Source organism: Pelodiscus sinensis, chromosome 6 (genome assembly GCF_052426305.1).
Source record: "Pelodiscus sinensis isolate ZL-2025 chromosome 6, ASM5242630v1, whole genome shotgun sequence".
Taxonomy (NCBI): Eukaryota; Metazoa; Chordata; order Testudines; family Trionychidae; genus Pelodiscus; species Pelodiscus sinensis.
Window position 1 is genome coordinate 82,275,844 of NC_143057.1, and position 12,225 is coordinate 82,288,068.

At 39.4% G+C, this 12,225-nt stretch overlaps 1 protein-coding gene across 3 annotated transcripts in view; it reads left to right on the forward strand.

The window, feature by feature from the left end:
• The window catches only part of DHFR (dihydrofolate reductase), a 48,890-nt gene extending 41,414 nt beyond the window's left edge, over positions 1-7,476 (forward strand). Inside the window, exons 5-7 of one of the 3 annotated variants that reach the window (XM_075932227.2) lie at positions 1,978-2,093; positions 7,091-7,150; positions 7,251-7,476. In XM_075932227.2, the coding sequence (XP_075788342.1) occupies positions 1,978-2,093; positions 7,091-7,150; positions 7,251-7,284 (210 nt within the window). In that variant the 3' untranslated portion in view covers positions 7,285-7,476. Of the gene's footprint in view, positions 1-1,977; positions 2,094-6,196; positions 6,269-7,090 lie in introns of all 3 variants that reach the window. The other 2 variants (XM_006124331.5, XM_089779330.1) reach the window with 2 other exon arrangements.
• Positions 7,477-12,225: the final 4,749 nt, after the last annotated feature.

The window sequence follows — 12,225 nt, forward strand, 5'->3', positions numbered from 1 at the left end:
CTGATCAGTATGAATTTATTACCCAGTTTGTCAGTTCTATAAAGTTCAGTGAACACACCCTAACCCTTGTCCCTTACCTGAGATTTTTTCCCCCTAGCACTTCACCCAAACCACACTGTTTTAGGTTGAAAAAAAAAACCCAGATATATTAACTGTAGAAAGATGGATTTTAAGGGATTATAACTGATAACCAATAGATCAAAGTAGACTGCCAAAGAAAAGCAGTCTAAGCCTAATATACTAAATTGGAATTGAACCAAGCAGTGTCTCTCCCTGTTATATAGTACAAGCAATTTGCTGATGTTTCATACACGACAGGGCTTTCTTCCTTCCTTTTTGGAACCAGCACTCCTCTGCTTCCCAACACTGGTCAGTCTTTTTTTCTTCCAGTATTTTCAGTGTTGTTTTGGGAAAGTAAGATCCCTTCATGATGTCACTTTCCACTTTTATACCTTCTTCCAACTTTCTGGAAATCAATTGTGCTATGACCTGGGTCAGTCTTCAATGAGTAGTGCTATCTCTCAGAGGTTCCTATTGTATTCAGTTTCTGAGATACGCACTCTCACAAGGATTATGTCCTTAATTAGGCCGTCAACATTAACAATGAGGAGTCTTGTGGCACTTCTCAGGATATTCCCATTTCCACACCAAATGCTGTGAATGACCCGCCTCCACAGTGACTTGATTAGCTTCATAAATACAGGCAACTTCTTCCTAATATATATTCCTGCTTCTGTAACTTCCACTCCAGTTCATCTGATCAAATGTGTTTTACCCGTGAAAGCTTATGCCCTAATAAATCTGTTAGTCTCTAAAGTGCAACAGGACTCCTCATTGCTTTTGCAGATACAGATGAATACTGTTATCCCTCTAAGACTTCTTGCCCAGGCTTGCTGCAGACAAAGGCTGCTTTGCAGCAGCAGCCCCTATCTGTGGGCATTCCAAGCTCTCAGTGGACTGGGGTTGTTGCCACGGAGCAGCCTCTGTCCAGGGGGAGCTCAGACTTTTCCTCCTTTTCCCACCATGGACAGGGACTGCTGCCGGGGAGCAGCCTCTGTCTGTGGGGAGCTCAAGCACCACATGGATAGGGGCTGTTGCCACCCCGCACTACTGCCTCTACATCAGAGGTAGCAGCATGTGGTGGCAGGTGGAGCCAGTCTGCCTAGGAAGCTGATTTTTAAATTGGTTCCCCTTGCAGACTGCGCCCCCCCGTTTCCCCACCACCACCACCCCTGCCCCTTCACTCCATGCTGCTACCTCTGATAGAGAGGCTACAGTACCTGGTGATGGGAGGCTCCCCAGGAGTGGGGTCAGGAGCACACTGGCTGCTGGCCCCGCCTTCGTGAACTATCAAATAGTCGTGTAACCGCTGAAATTTTATGCAGTTACACACTAATATCTCTATACCTCACAAAGCATACTTTGTACAAAACATGGTGAATATTGAGTGTAGGTGCTGAGTGTCTCCTTGGGGCATGCACAGAGTGCCATGGTAGATGGTATCACCATTTAAAAGATGAGATTTGGATGAAAAAATTAACTTACCTAAGATCCCACTCTAATTGGATGGAGCCAGAAATAGAATCAGAATCTCCTGACTACCAGTCCCATGCGATAATCAAGGTACATAGAAGACTCTCTAAATTTCAGCTGAATACATAGTGTCAGTCTTTTCACAATAACTGTATAGGGAACCATAAATGTTTCCATCCTAAAACTCTGATCTCTAGGGGCTTTGGGGCATTTCACTAGGGATATTTAGTGCAGATAATGAGGTCAAGAATGGGGGGGAATGGCAAAGAAAAATAGCATTTGAAATGATAAATCTATTGGATGTTTTTTAAAGTTTGACTAAAAATATTTCTGAATCAAAATATACTTTAAAAATCTCCATGACAAAAATAATTCTCCATGTTGACTAGTTTGGTGTTGTAGAAAGAAACTAATCAATTTTAACCCTTTATTTTGATTTTTCAGGCAGCAATGGCAAAACCAGTTCACCAGCGATTGTTTGTGACAAGAATTTTGCATGAGTTTGAAAGTGATACATTTTTTCCAGAAATTGATTTAGAGAAATACAAACTTCTCCCAGAGTAAGTATAAAGATGTATTTATCTGAAATGATGTGCTACAGTTCAGTTTCAAATAGCAGAAAAATGAAAAACTTCAGAATCAACTTTGAATTATTTTTAATACTAGTTAGGGCCATATTCTGCTCTCCTTTACTGGTATGTAAGTTTTCAAGAAAAAAAATCATTTGAATAATATGGATCAGAGCTAATATGCCATCCTTGAAGAAAAATGTAGCTTAATTAAAAACTAATGGAGTCTCTGTCCAATATAATAAAACAAATTAAGGCTCCAATATTATAGCCAAAAATGTAAGCCTAATGAGACTGCTCACATAAGTAAAATTACACACGTATAAATCTGTGCAAAATCAGAATCTTAATTTGTTTCACCCTCCCACCCCCCATTTGACAGAAAACACCCTACATGTGTCTCTAAGGGCTTGTCTTCACTGCAGCCTTAGCTTGAGCAATAACTCAAGTTTTGCCAAGTCTTGTCCACAAGGTCACATCTCACTCAGTATAAGCTGTTCTTTAAACTTGATCTACCTGGATTGTTTGGAGGGAATTTGCTAATGATGGGGCTAGTGTTGCAGCTGAGGTTCCCCATTTCAAAATATATCAGCAGATAAATCCAATCATTCTGGTACTAATGAAATCTATGTAGCATCACAGTGTGATTGCTTTCCCTCAAGGTAGGCTAGCTTGAGTGGGGAAACTGAAGACAATTCCCCTACAGTTCCTACTCCTAACCACCTCAAATTTTCTAGTGCTAGTTTTTCAGATAGGCGATTTCCTCTTCCTCTACAGTCTACACCATTTGCAGCCCCGTCAGCACGCAGCTACAACCCACGAGACATCTTTCGGGCCATATGGGTAGTATATATGTGTGTGGCTGCAGCCCACGTAACACACACAAAGCTGCAGTGGTAAATAGGTTGAAAATCGTTACTCCAATCACAGTCCCACTTACATATCCCAGCTAGTATGGTGCAGCTGGTCTTTAGAGCCCTCAAATCCACATATATCTGCTGATGTGAATAATGATATCCATGGGTGTAAATGCAGCTATCCACAGCTCATTTTTGCAAATATGGATGTGGATATAAATTTTTTTATCCCGAATCCTGCAAATGTGCAGATATCCATTTTATATCCAGGGGTTTCTGCATCCGTGGACATCAACATAGATATCCACAGCTAATTTTTCAGATAGAGACAGTTCAAGCACCTCCCATGGCTGCTTCCCAGGGTGCAGAGGAATTGGTATCTATCTCCTCTTATACATTCTCCCACTGCTCTGTGACTCTTGGAGGCAAATTAGTGATTTAGTTTTCTTTAGTGAAAAATGTCGTATGTAGAGCAGCAAAATATTTGAGAATTAATAAGTACATTTGCCCTGTTCTAACATTTACTGCTTCTATAGGAAGAAATAAAAGTTTTGGTAACATTATCTATGCTCCCTTTTTAAGAAATATATATAGTATGTCACGCGTTAGGTTTTGCTCAATTAAATTGCATAGACTTTAATTAGATTGTCTTCTATGAAGTGATGACAACTGTTATGTGAAAAAAATCTTAAATATTTTAGCACAATGTGCATTTATGGGCTTTTTCCTTTCCAGACTAGGGGTATTTTAGCTGGCTTAATGTCCTAAGCAGACAATTAAAGTACCATATGCAACTGATTTCAGAAACAGATGACGATAAAGCAGTGTTTCTCAGTGTGGGCCACAGGCCCACTTTGGGAAAGCGGCTAGCAGACCACACTGCTTTGTTTACTCATGGGTCTGCAGCCACGGAGCCTCGTGGCTCCCATTGACTTCAGTTTGGCTGTTTCCATCCAAAAAGATCCGTGAAAAGCAGCGGCCTGGGCCAGGTGCTCTCCTTGACTGGAAACAATGAATTGGAGCCAACGGAACCATGAGGCTCCGTAACTACCAACCCTTTGGGTAAACAAAGCAGCTGCGGGCCCACGGCCCACTTTGAGGAACACTGCAATAAATCTTAAAATAATTTACAAAGGTGTCATAAAACTTACAGAAATTCTGTCTTCATATAAAAGTAACCAAAGAGCTGTTTGGCTAAAGTTGCACAACTGTGGGTTTAACTTAGTCTGTGTCTAAACTACGAATTTTCTTGGCAAACAATATGCTAATGAGGGACTCATTTGCATGAGTCGCGATCTCAGTTGCATATATTCTGCCGATCCGTTTTTGCGCTGGGATTTTTGTGCCAAAAACAAGCAGTGTGGATGTTTTCTTTTTGCGCAAAAACCTCTTTTTCCACAAGTTTGGTATACCTCCTTTTTTGGGGCATAAAGATCTTGCGGAAAAAGGGGGTTTTGCGCAAAAAGAAAACGTCCACTCTGCTTGTTTTTGCACAAAAAGAAAATGTCCACTCTGCTTGTTTTTGCACAAAAACCCTAGCGCAAAAACAGATCAGCAGAATATGCAAATGATATAGTGACTCTGCAAATGAGTCCATCATTAGCATATTTTTTGCCAAGAAAACTCATAGTGTAGATGTAGCATTAGAGAAAACAAGTACAGCAATCTTCTGATAATCCAGCCCCTTTAGGACCCAGGGGTGCCGGATTATCAAATATTTTGGACCATCGGAAGGGGGGGCTATGAGGAGTCTGGGGTGGAGTGGGGGGGGGGAATGTGCCCCTCAGCACTATGGGACCAACCTGGCAGCACCCCCAGCTGCTCTGCCCCAGACTTCCCAAGTCAGCCGCTGCTGAAACTGACCAGCGGCTGACTCCGAAGGGCGGCGCTAGGGGACCAACCCAGCAGCACCTCAGCTGCTTTGCCCTGGGCTTCCCAGAGTCAGCTGCTGGTCAGTTTCAGCCCACAGCTGGGGTGGCACTCTTGCTGTGCAGTCGGGGGGGGGCACACTCCAGCCTAGCCCATCCCCATTTAATCAGTTAATGGGTTAATATTAACATTTAACCAGTTAACTAATTAAATGGGATGTTACATCCCTAGTAATAAATACCAGAACCAGATGGCATTCACCCAAGAGTTCTGAAAGAACTCAGATGCGAAATTTCAGAACTACTAACTGTGGTTTGTAACATATCCTTTAAATCAGGTTCTGTACCAAATGACTGGAAGATAGCTAATGTGACATCAGTTTTCAAAAAGGGCTCTAGAGGTCATCCTGGTAAATACAGACCAGTAAGTCTAACTTCAGTACTGGGCATATTGGTTGAAAGAACAGTCAAGAACAGATTTGTCAGACACATCATGGACATAATTTGTTGGGGAAAGTCAACATGGTTTTTGTAAAGAAAAATTATGCCTCGCTCTACTAGAATTCTTTGAGAGGGTCAACAAGCATGTGGACAAGGGGGATCCAGTGGATATAATGTACTTTAATTTCCAGAAAGCCTTTGAGAAGGTGCCTCATCAAAGGCTCTTAAGTAAAGTTAGTTATCATTGGTGGGGAAGGTCCTCTCATGGACTGATAACTAGTTAAAAGATAGGAAACAAAGCATAGGAATAAATAGTAATTTTTCAGAATGGAGAGAGGTAACTAGTGGTGTCCTGCAGGAGTCTTTACTGGGACCAAACCTATTCAACATATTTATAAATGACCTGTCAAGTGGGATAAACAGTGAGTTGATAAAATTTGCACATGGTACTAAACTGCTCAAAATAGTTAAGACCAAAGCAGATGTGAAGAGCTTCAAAAGGATTTCATGAAATTAGGCAACAAATGGAAGATGAATTTTAATGTTCATAAATACAAAGTAATACATATTGGAAAACATAATCCCAACTATATGTATAAAATGATAGCTGTTACCGCTCAAAAGAGAGGTCTTGGGATCATTGTGGATAATTCTCTGAAAACATCAACTCACTATGCAGCAGCAGTCAAAAAAACAAACAGTGTAATTTAAAAAGGGGATAGAGAATAAGACCAAGAATATCTTATTGCCTCTATATAAATCTATGGTACACCTACATCTTGAATACTGTGTGCAGATGTGGTTTCCTCAAGTCAAAAAGATATTTTAGTGTTTGGAAAAAGTTCAGAAAAGGGCAACAAAACTTATTAAGGGTGTCGAAGTGCTGCCATATCAGGAGAAATTAATAAAACTGTGACTTTTCATCTAGAAAAGAAGAGACTCAGACGGGATATGATAGAAGTCTATAAAATCACGACCGGTATGAAGAAAGCAGATAGGGGTAAAATTATTTACTTGCTCCCATAACACAAGAACTAGGGGTCACCAAATAAAATTATTAGGAAGCAGATTTAAAACAAACAGTAGCAAGTATTTCTTCACACAATGCACAGTCAACCCGTGGAACTCCTTGCCAGAGAATGTTGTGAAGACCAAGACTTTAACAGGGTTCAAAAAAGAACTACATGAATTCATGGAGGATAGGTCCATCAATGACTATTAGCTAGGATGGGTAGAAATGGTGCCTATAGCCTCTGTTTGTCAGAAGCTGGAAATAAGTGACAGGGAGGGATCACTTGATGATTACAAGTTCTGTTCATTCCCTCTAGTGCACCTGGCATTGGCCACTGTCAGAAGACCAGATAAACTGGGCTAAATGGACTTTTGATCTGATCCAGTATGGCTATTCTTATGTTCTTATCTCTCTTGCTATGTACAGAACTACCATAAAATTTGTGAAAAATTCAAGATGCCTTTATAGTTGCAGTTTTTTCTGAGCTTCTGAGAAACAAACAATGCAAAGTATCTTATGCTTTAAAAAGTGATTTTTAAACAATTAAAATTTATCAGAATGTATATACAGATTTTGCTTATACTCATTATTTTGGATTGGTTTGATTCCTCTTGTCATATGCTTTCTTGATAATGACTTAAGACTAGGGTTAGCTGCTATTATACATACTTGCTAAAATATTGATATGTAATCCACATTCCCATGTTATGAATGGTGTTTTGGTTTTCAGACCTTTCCAGTTTGTTTGATTTGTTGCAGACACCATTCTATTAAACTATAAGGTTTTCTTCTTTTTCCTCTCCTTCCCAGATACCCAGGAGTCCCTGCTGATATCCAGGAAGAGAATGGCATCCAGTACAAATACGAAGTGTATGAAAAAACTGTTTAGATATAATTAATGTGAGGGTTATTGAACTAATGCATACTGTGGACATATATTAAAGTTTAATTATTTATACTTTTTTTATAGTTACCAGAGAAACCATGATTATTTCGGAGTTTAGAATGTTTTGATCAGCTGTCAAGTTAATGGAAAGACACTCGCTTGACCTCAGGGAGATTTGATCTGGTCCAAAGCATAGGGAAATAACTGTGGTATTTCCCACTTTGTGTGGTAACTAAAAATAAATTTTAATTTTAAGTGTCATCCACAGTGCTATATCACATAATAAATATTCTATATCTGTTTACAAAACCTTCTGGCCTCAAGAGGGGTGCTTTCTGCCATAGCCTTATCTTACTTGAATGCTGCTGCAAGAGGTAGACAATCTAACTCTTTTGGGTCCATGCAAAACTCCACACACAAAGCCACCTCTGAGAATTAGCACTGGTCAGCAGACGAGCAGCTGCCATGTTACAATAGTAGATAATTCCATTGTATACTGTAGATATTGATTTGGCAGAAAACAGTTATGGGTGCTGTTCACCCCTCCTAACTCTGAAGTTAATGAGAGTTTTGTTGGGTAAGAAATATTAACTAAAAGTCTAATCCAAAACCCATTGCAGTCTATGTAAAGACTACCTTTGACTTCAATGGGACTTTGTCTCCGTTCCTATCACTTTTAGAGATAGCATTTATGCTTGTGATTTTAAGTTGCAAGTACCATATATATTCTTTGGTAAACAGGATCTTACCATAAAGGTAGTGAGTTCAAGAATGAAATTTTGAGACTGCTATTCTCTGTGGCAAACCTTTAATGTAGGTGATCAGGAGATATGTAGAACCTAAATATGAAACAAAAATGTACATATCAAAACCAGGATGGGTGACAGTACTAGAAACTAACCTAAAGAAGCCCAACTATACAATATCATTTCACTGGCATGCCTATGTCACATATTAGGAAAGTGTAGGTTTGTTTTAAAATATTGACGCCCTTTCTTACTGACAGAAGTGGCATATATCCTTATCTATTGTAAAGTAGCTAACAGTGTCTTCAGTAATATACTTGAAACTCTCTTTAATCCAGTAGCTCTGGGAAACAGGGAATGCCGGATTAAAGAAATTGCCAGGTGAGGGGTCTGGATGTGAGGGGGATGGGGATTGGGTGATTAGCTGGTGCCCTGCTCCCAGGGGCACACTTGGTTCCACGCCCCCCACTCCTATGGGAGTGGCGGGGAAAAGCCTCAGTGGAAGCACGTCACAGTACCACCATGAGTGTTCCTAGATTAGAGACACCCTGAGTACAGAGGTTCTTGTGTATTACAAACCCTGACAAATTTCAAATATGTGATGACCATACCACTATCAATTAAAAAAATATGCTAATCTCTATTAGATGCTGGGTTAGATATAAACTTTACAAAAGCAACATATACACCATTTTTCCACTCACGATTTATGTAATTACCAAAAATCTCAGTGGAAAAAATATAGTCTTGGTTTTGTGTAATTGGGTATAATTTTTAAAGGCCAAAAGCCTGATGATTCAGTTATTTCTTTTTTCTTTTAGCTGGGGATATTCTGGAGTAAATACATACTAAACAGAATTACATGTGCCAATACAGGAAAACTAATGTTGGTAAGAAAGTGTCAGTAAATCAGTGGTCCCCAACCTTTTGGGGCTGCCAGGCGTCCGGGGGCGGGGCTGGCCATGCCCCCGGGCTGGCACCGCACCTGGGGGCGGGGTCGCCCACGCACCGCGGGCCCAGGACAGGGGCCGCCCATGCACTGTGCACTGGCGGCAGGGCCAGCCCAGATGATAAATGCCCCGGTGGGCGCCATGGCACCATAGGCACCATGTTGGGGACCATTGCAGTAAACTATCAAACCAAAGTTGAATAGTATTTTTCAGGTTTTTTTTTTTCCCCCAGAACTTAAAACATGAGCATGAAAAGTCAAATGATGGTCAAAATAACTTCCATAATTAGATTTGGTCCTGCTTAAGGAAAGAGATTCATCTTGTAAAAGTAATTTAGTATTCAGGTCTGCATATTCAGTACAACTAAGGCTTTGTCTAATTCCCTTGTTCATGTATTTATGCTAGCTTTTATCAAGCTAGTATAAATAAAAATAGGAGTATAACCATGGTGGCAGCAACAGGGATGGTGGAGCAATGCCAAGCACTTACTCATGAGTTTCAGACAAGTCTATACTCAGCACAGCTCAGCCACTCTTCCACTGCTACTATCAGTACTGTTATGACTAGTTTGACATTTATATTCACACTCATTTGATGAGAACTAGCACAAGTATGTTTATATAAGCAGAGGAATCTCACTGAGAATGCCGTATAAACATAGTCTAACCCAACCTAATATCCCTTTTGAGATCGTGGATAAAATTGGTTGTATAAAAACATTTTATATTCTGCTACCCTGGGGACTGAAAGTATAGAATTACCAACTATTTTAAAAGCACAAATTTTCTGTTTTGTACTAATCCATGTACCATTTTAAATAAGTCTTAATAGCGTTGGAACAAATACAAACTATGCCTATGTCTAGACTGCCCAGTCTTGTGGAAGAGAATATGCAAATGAGGCGAAGCGGTGAATATCGCGGCACGTCATTTGCATACTTAATGAGCTGCCATTCTGTGCAAGGGGCTTTTTCGCAAAAAGGAGCCCCCCTCCTCCCGTGCAGAGCCATTCTTCCTAAAAAAAAGTGGCATAAGAGGGGGGTTTTGCGCAAAAGCCCCTTGCACAAAAATGGCAACTTGAGAGTGCAAATGAGGCGCAGTGATATTCACCGCTTCGCCTCATTTGCATTTTTTCTTGTGCAAGAGGGGGCCGTCTAGACATAGCCTAAAAGTGCTTTAAATACTATATCCTGACAATGTATGGTTGCAGTTAATCATCTTCTATTTGTTAACTCCATCTCCCAATGATCATCTGTTGATAAATGTATACTGATGATCACCATGAAAAAGCTAGTTTACTATTGTGGCAATAATGGTACCATGTTTTCACCCGTAAACTCCCTCTATACTCTTTGTTATTTTGCTGATATTTCATGCATGCTGTGTTCTAGGCAGTATTTTCTGCTGTTCTCAAAAACCACTTTAATTATTTTGGTGATTTTTTTTCCTGTTGACCGAAAATTAGTTGCATCAACAGATTAAATCAGAAAAATAGGGGCTGTTTTGATAATATTTCTTGAATTAACTTTGTGGGAGGAAGGCTATTCATGGTTTATGAAAATGTCCCCATCCTATTAACTGAAGTTTAATAATTTTTACATCTGAATTTTTCCGTTCAATTTAGTATGAATACTGCTTTTTTATAATGCATTTAATTGTGAGTATTCAACAGTACCTCAAATAACGGTTTGAACAATGTACCATGGGGAAATTATTATAGTTTTTCATTTATTTTTAAACCAATTTTTAAATTAAACTCTAGGTTATTGGGGCCCTACCTATCCATTCTCTAACATCAGAAACCATAATTACACACTTCATGCAAAGTTATAAAGTTTACTTCAGATATCTTTCACTACTGCAGTCTCCTCCTTTTTGGCACAGAAGACTAATTTGACACACCTTTTAACCTGCTCAAAATGCCAGTGAAAACTAAGCATCTGACTCACTTTTCTGACTACATCTAGCCTTTCTTTCCTTCTCCTCACTAGCTTCACCTTCACTTTGTATCTTATTGACGCTCCTTTTCCTAGCCATCAAGGCCCCACTTAGCCTTGCTTCTCTCTCTCTCACTCTCACACACACCCACCCACCCACCCGTTTACTTAATCAACTGAATCCTTCATGACTTTTCTCACTCATCTCCATGCCTTGTTCCATACAATGTGGAACTTCCTTCCATGACCTGGTCTCCTTTTCTTCCTTTGAGTCAGAGTTTGATATCTTTCTTCCAAATGGCCTATATAAGCCATGTTGCTACACTCAGAATGAAATATGGGCTAATCAATCTGATAAAAGAAAACCAAAATGTTAAGTTAGAATAATATACCCAATCAAGAAACTAACAAGTCTCATCTTATGTATGATGGTCAACTATAGGGCTTTTAAGATACAAGCTTTTAATCTTTTATGATTGGAACACCAGCCTCCTCATCTACCCCAGGTATGCCAAACAATGTGGGAGAGACCCAAAGTGAAGTACACCAAGATAAAAGATGTACAGAAAATATTAAATGGTTTGTAGCTGACATAAGCAAATCTCTATAATTGCACCCCCTTCTCCATTCATGAAAACAATTATGAAAATAATTAAAGGGCAGAATTGATAAGTAATAAAACGGAGTCCAAAGTGAATGCTTATCACAATGAAAGACAGAGTAATCTCCTATATTTTTTCTCTTAACTGTTCAAAGAAGATGGATGTGTAAATGTTGATCTGTTCAGGAACCATGTTCAGAAAACGAGAAAGTTGCTTGGTTCTTTGACAGGTTTTATTTTTTAGACAGTAGGTACTCAGTACTTTCTAAAATCAAGGTTTTTATTACTATGTCTAAAATTAGGCAGCAAAAAAGTGAGGCATAGAAAATTCACTAGTTTCTTTTGAAAATCAATAGCTGGAATTTACATAGGACATTCTTCAAGTTTGTACCTGTAAACTACATTTTACTGCTTTCTCCAAAGAGCAATAGGATACAGTTGTCACATTTGTCAGATACACTTAAGTAGGAGCTTAGTCCCATAAGTCTCTCACTCCCTCACAGTGGAGGAGAGAGGGCTTTTTGGTTGCTTGAAGAAAAAAATAACATCCAAAATACAACTTTACGATATTGTTTACTCATGGATATTATTCCCAGGATTGCTACATGATACTGTAAAAAGCCAAAGATTTTCACCATGTTTCAATACACAGGGAGGGGAAATTTCCCTGAGCTCTATGCAGTTAAATGCAATGAATAGTGTAGCATGGTAAGTGACAGTATAATTACCAGTCACCAAGAAAAGTATATAATTTAATCCCCCTCATTCATGCTTTGCTGAGAACAAAGTGTTCTAAACATGTTAAAAATTAAATATCAAAGAATAA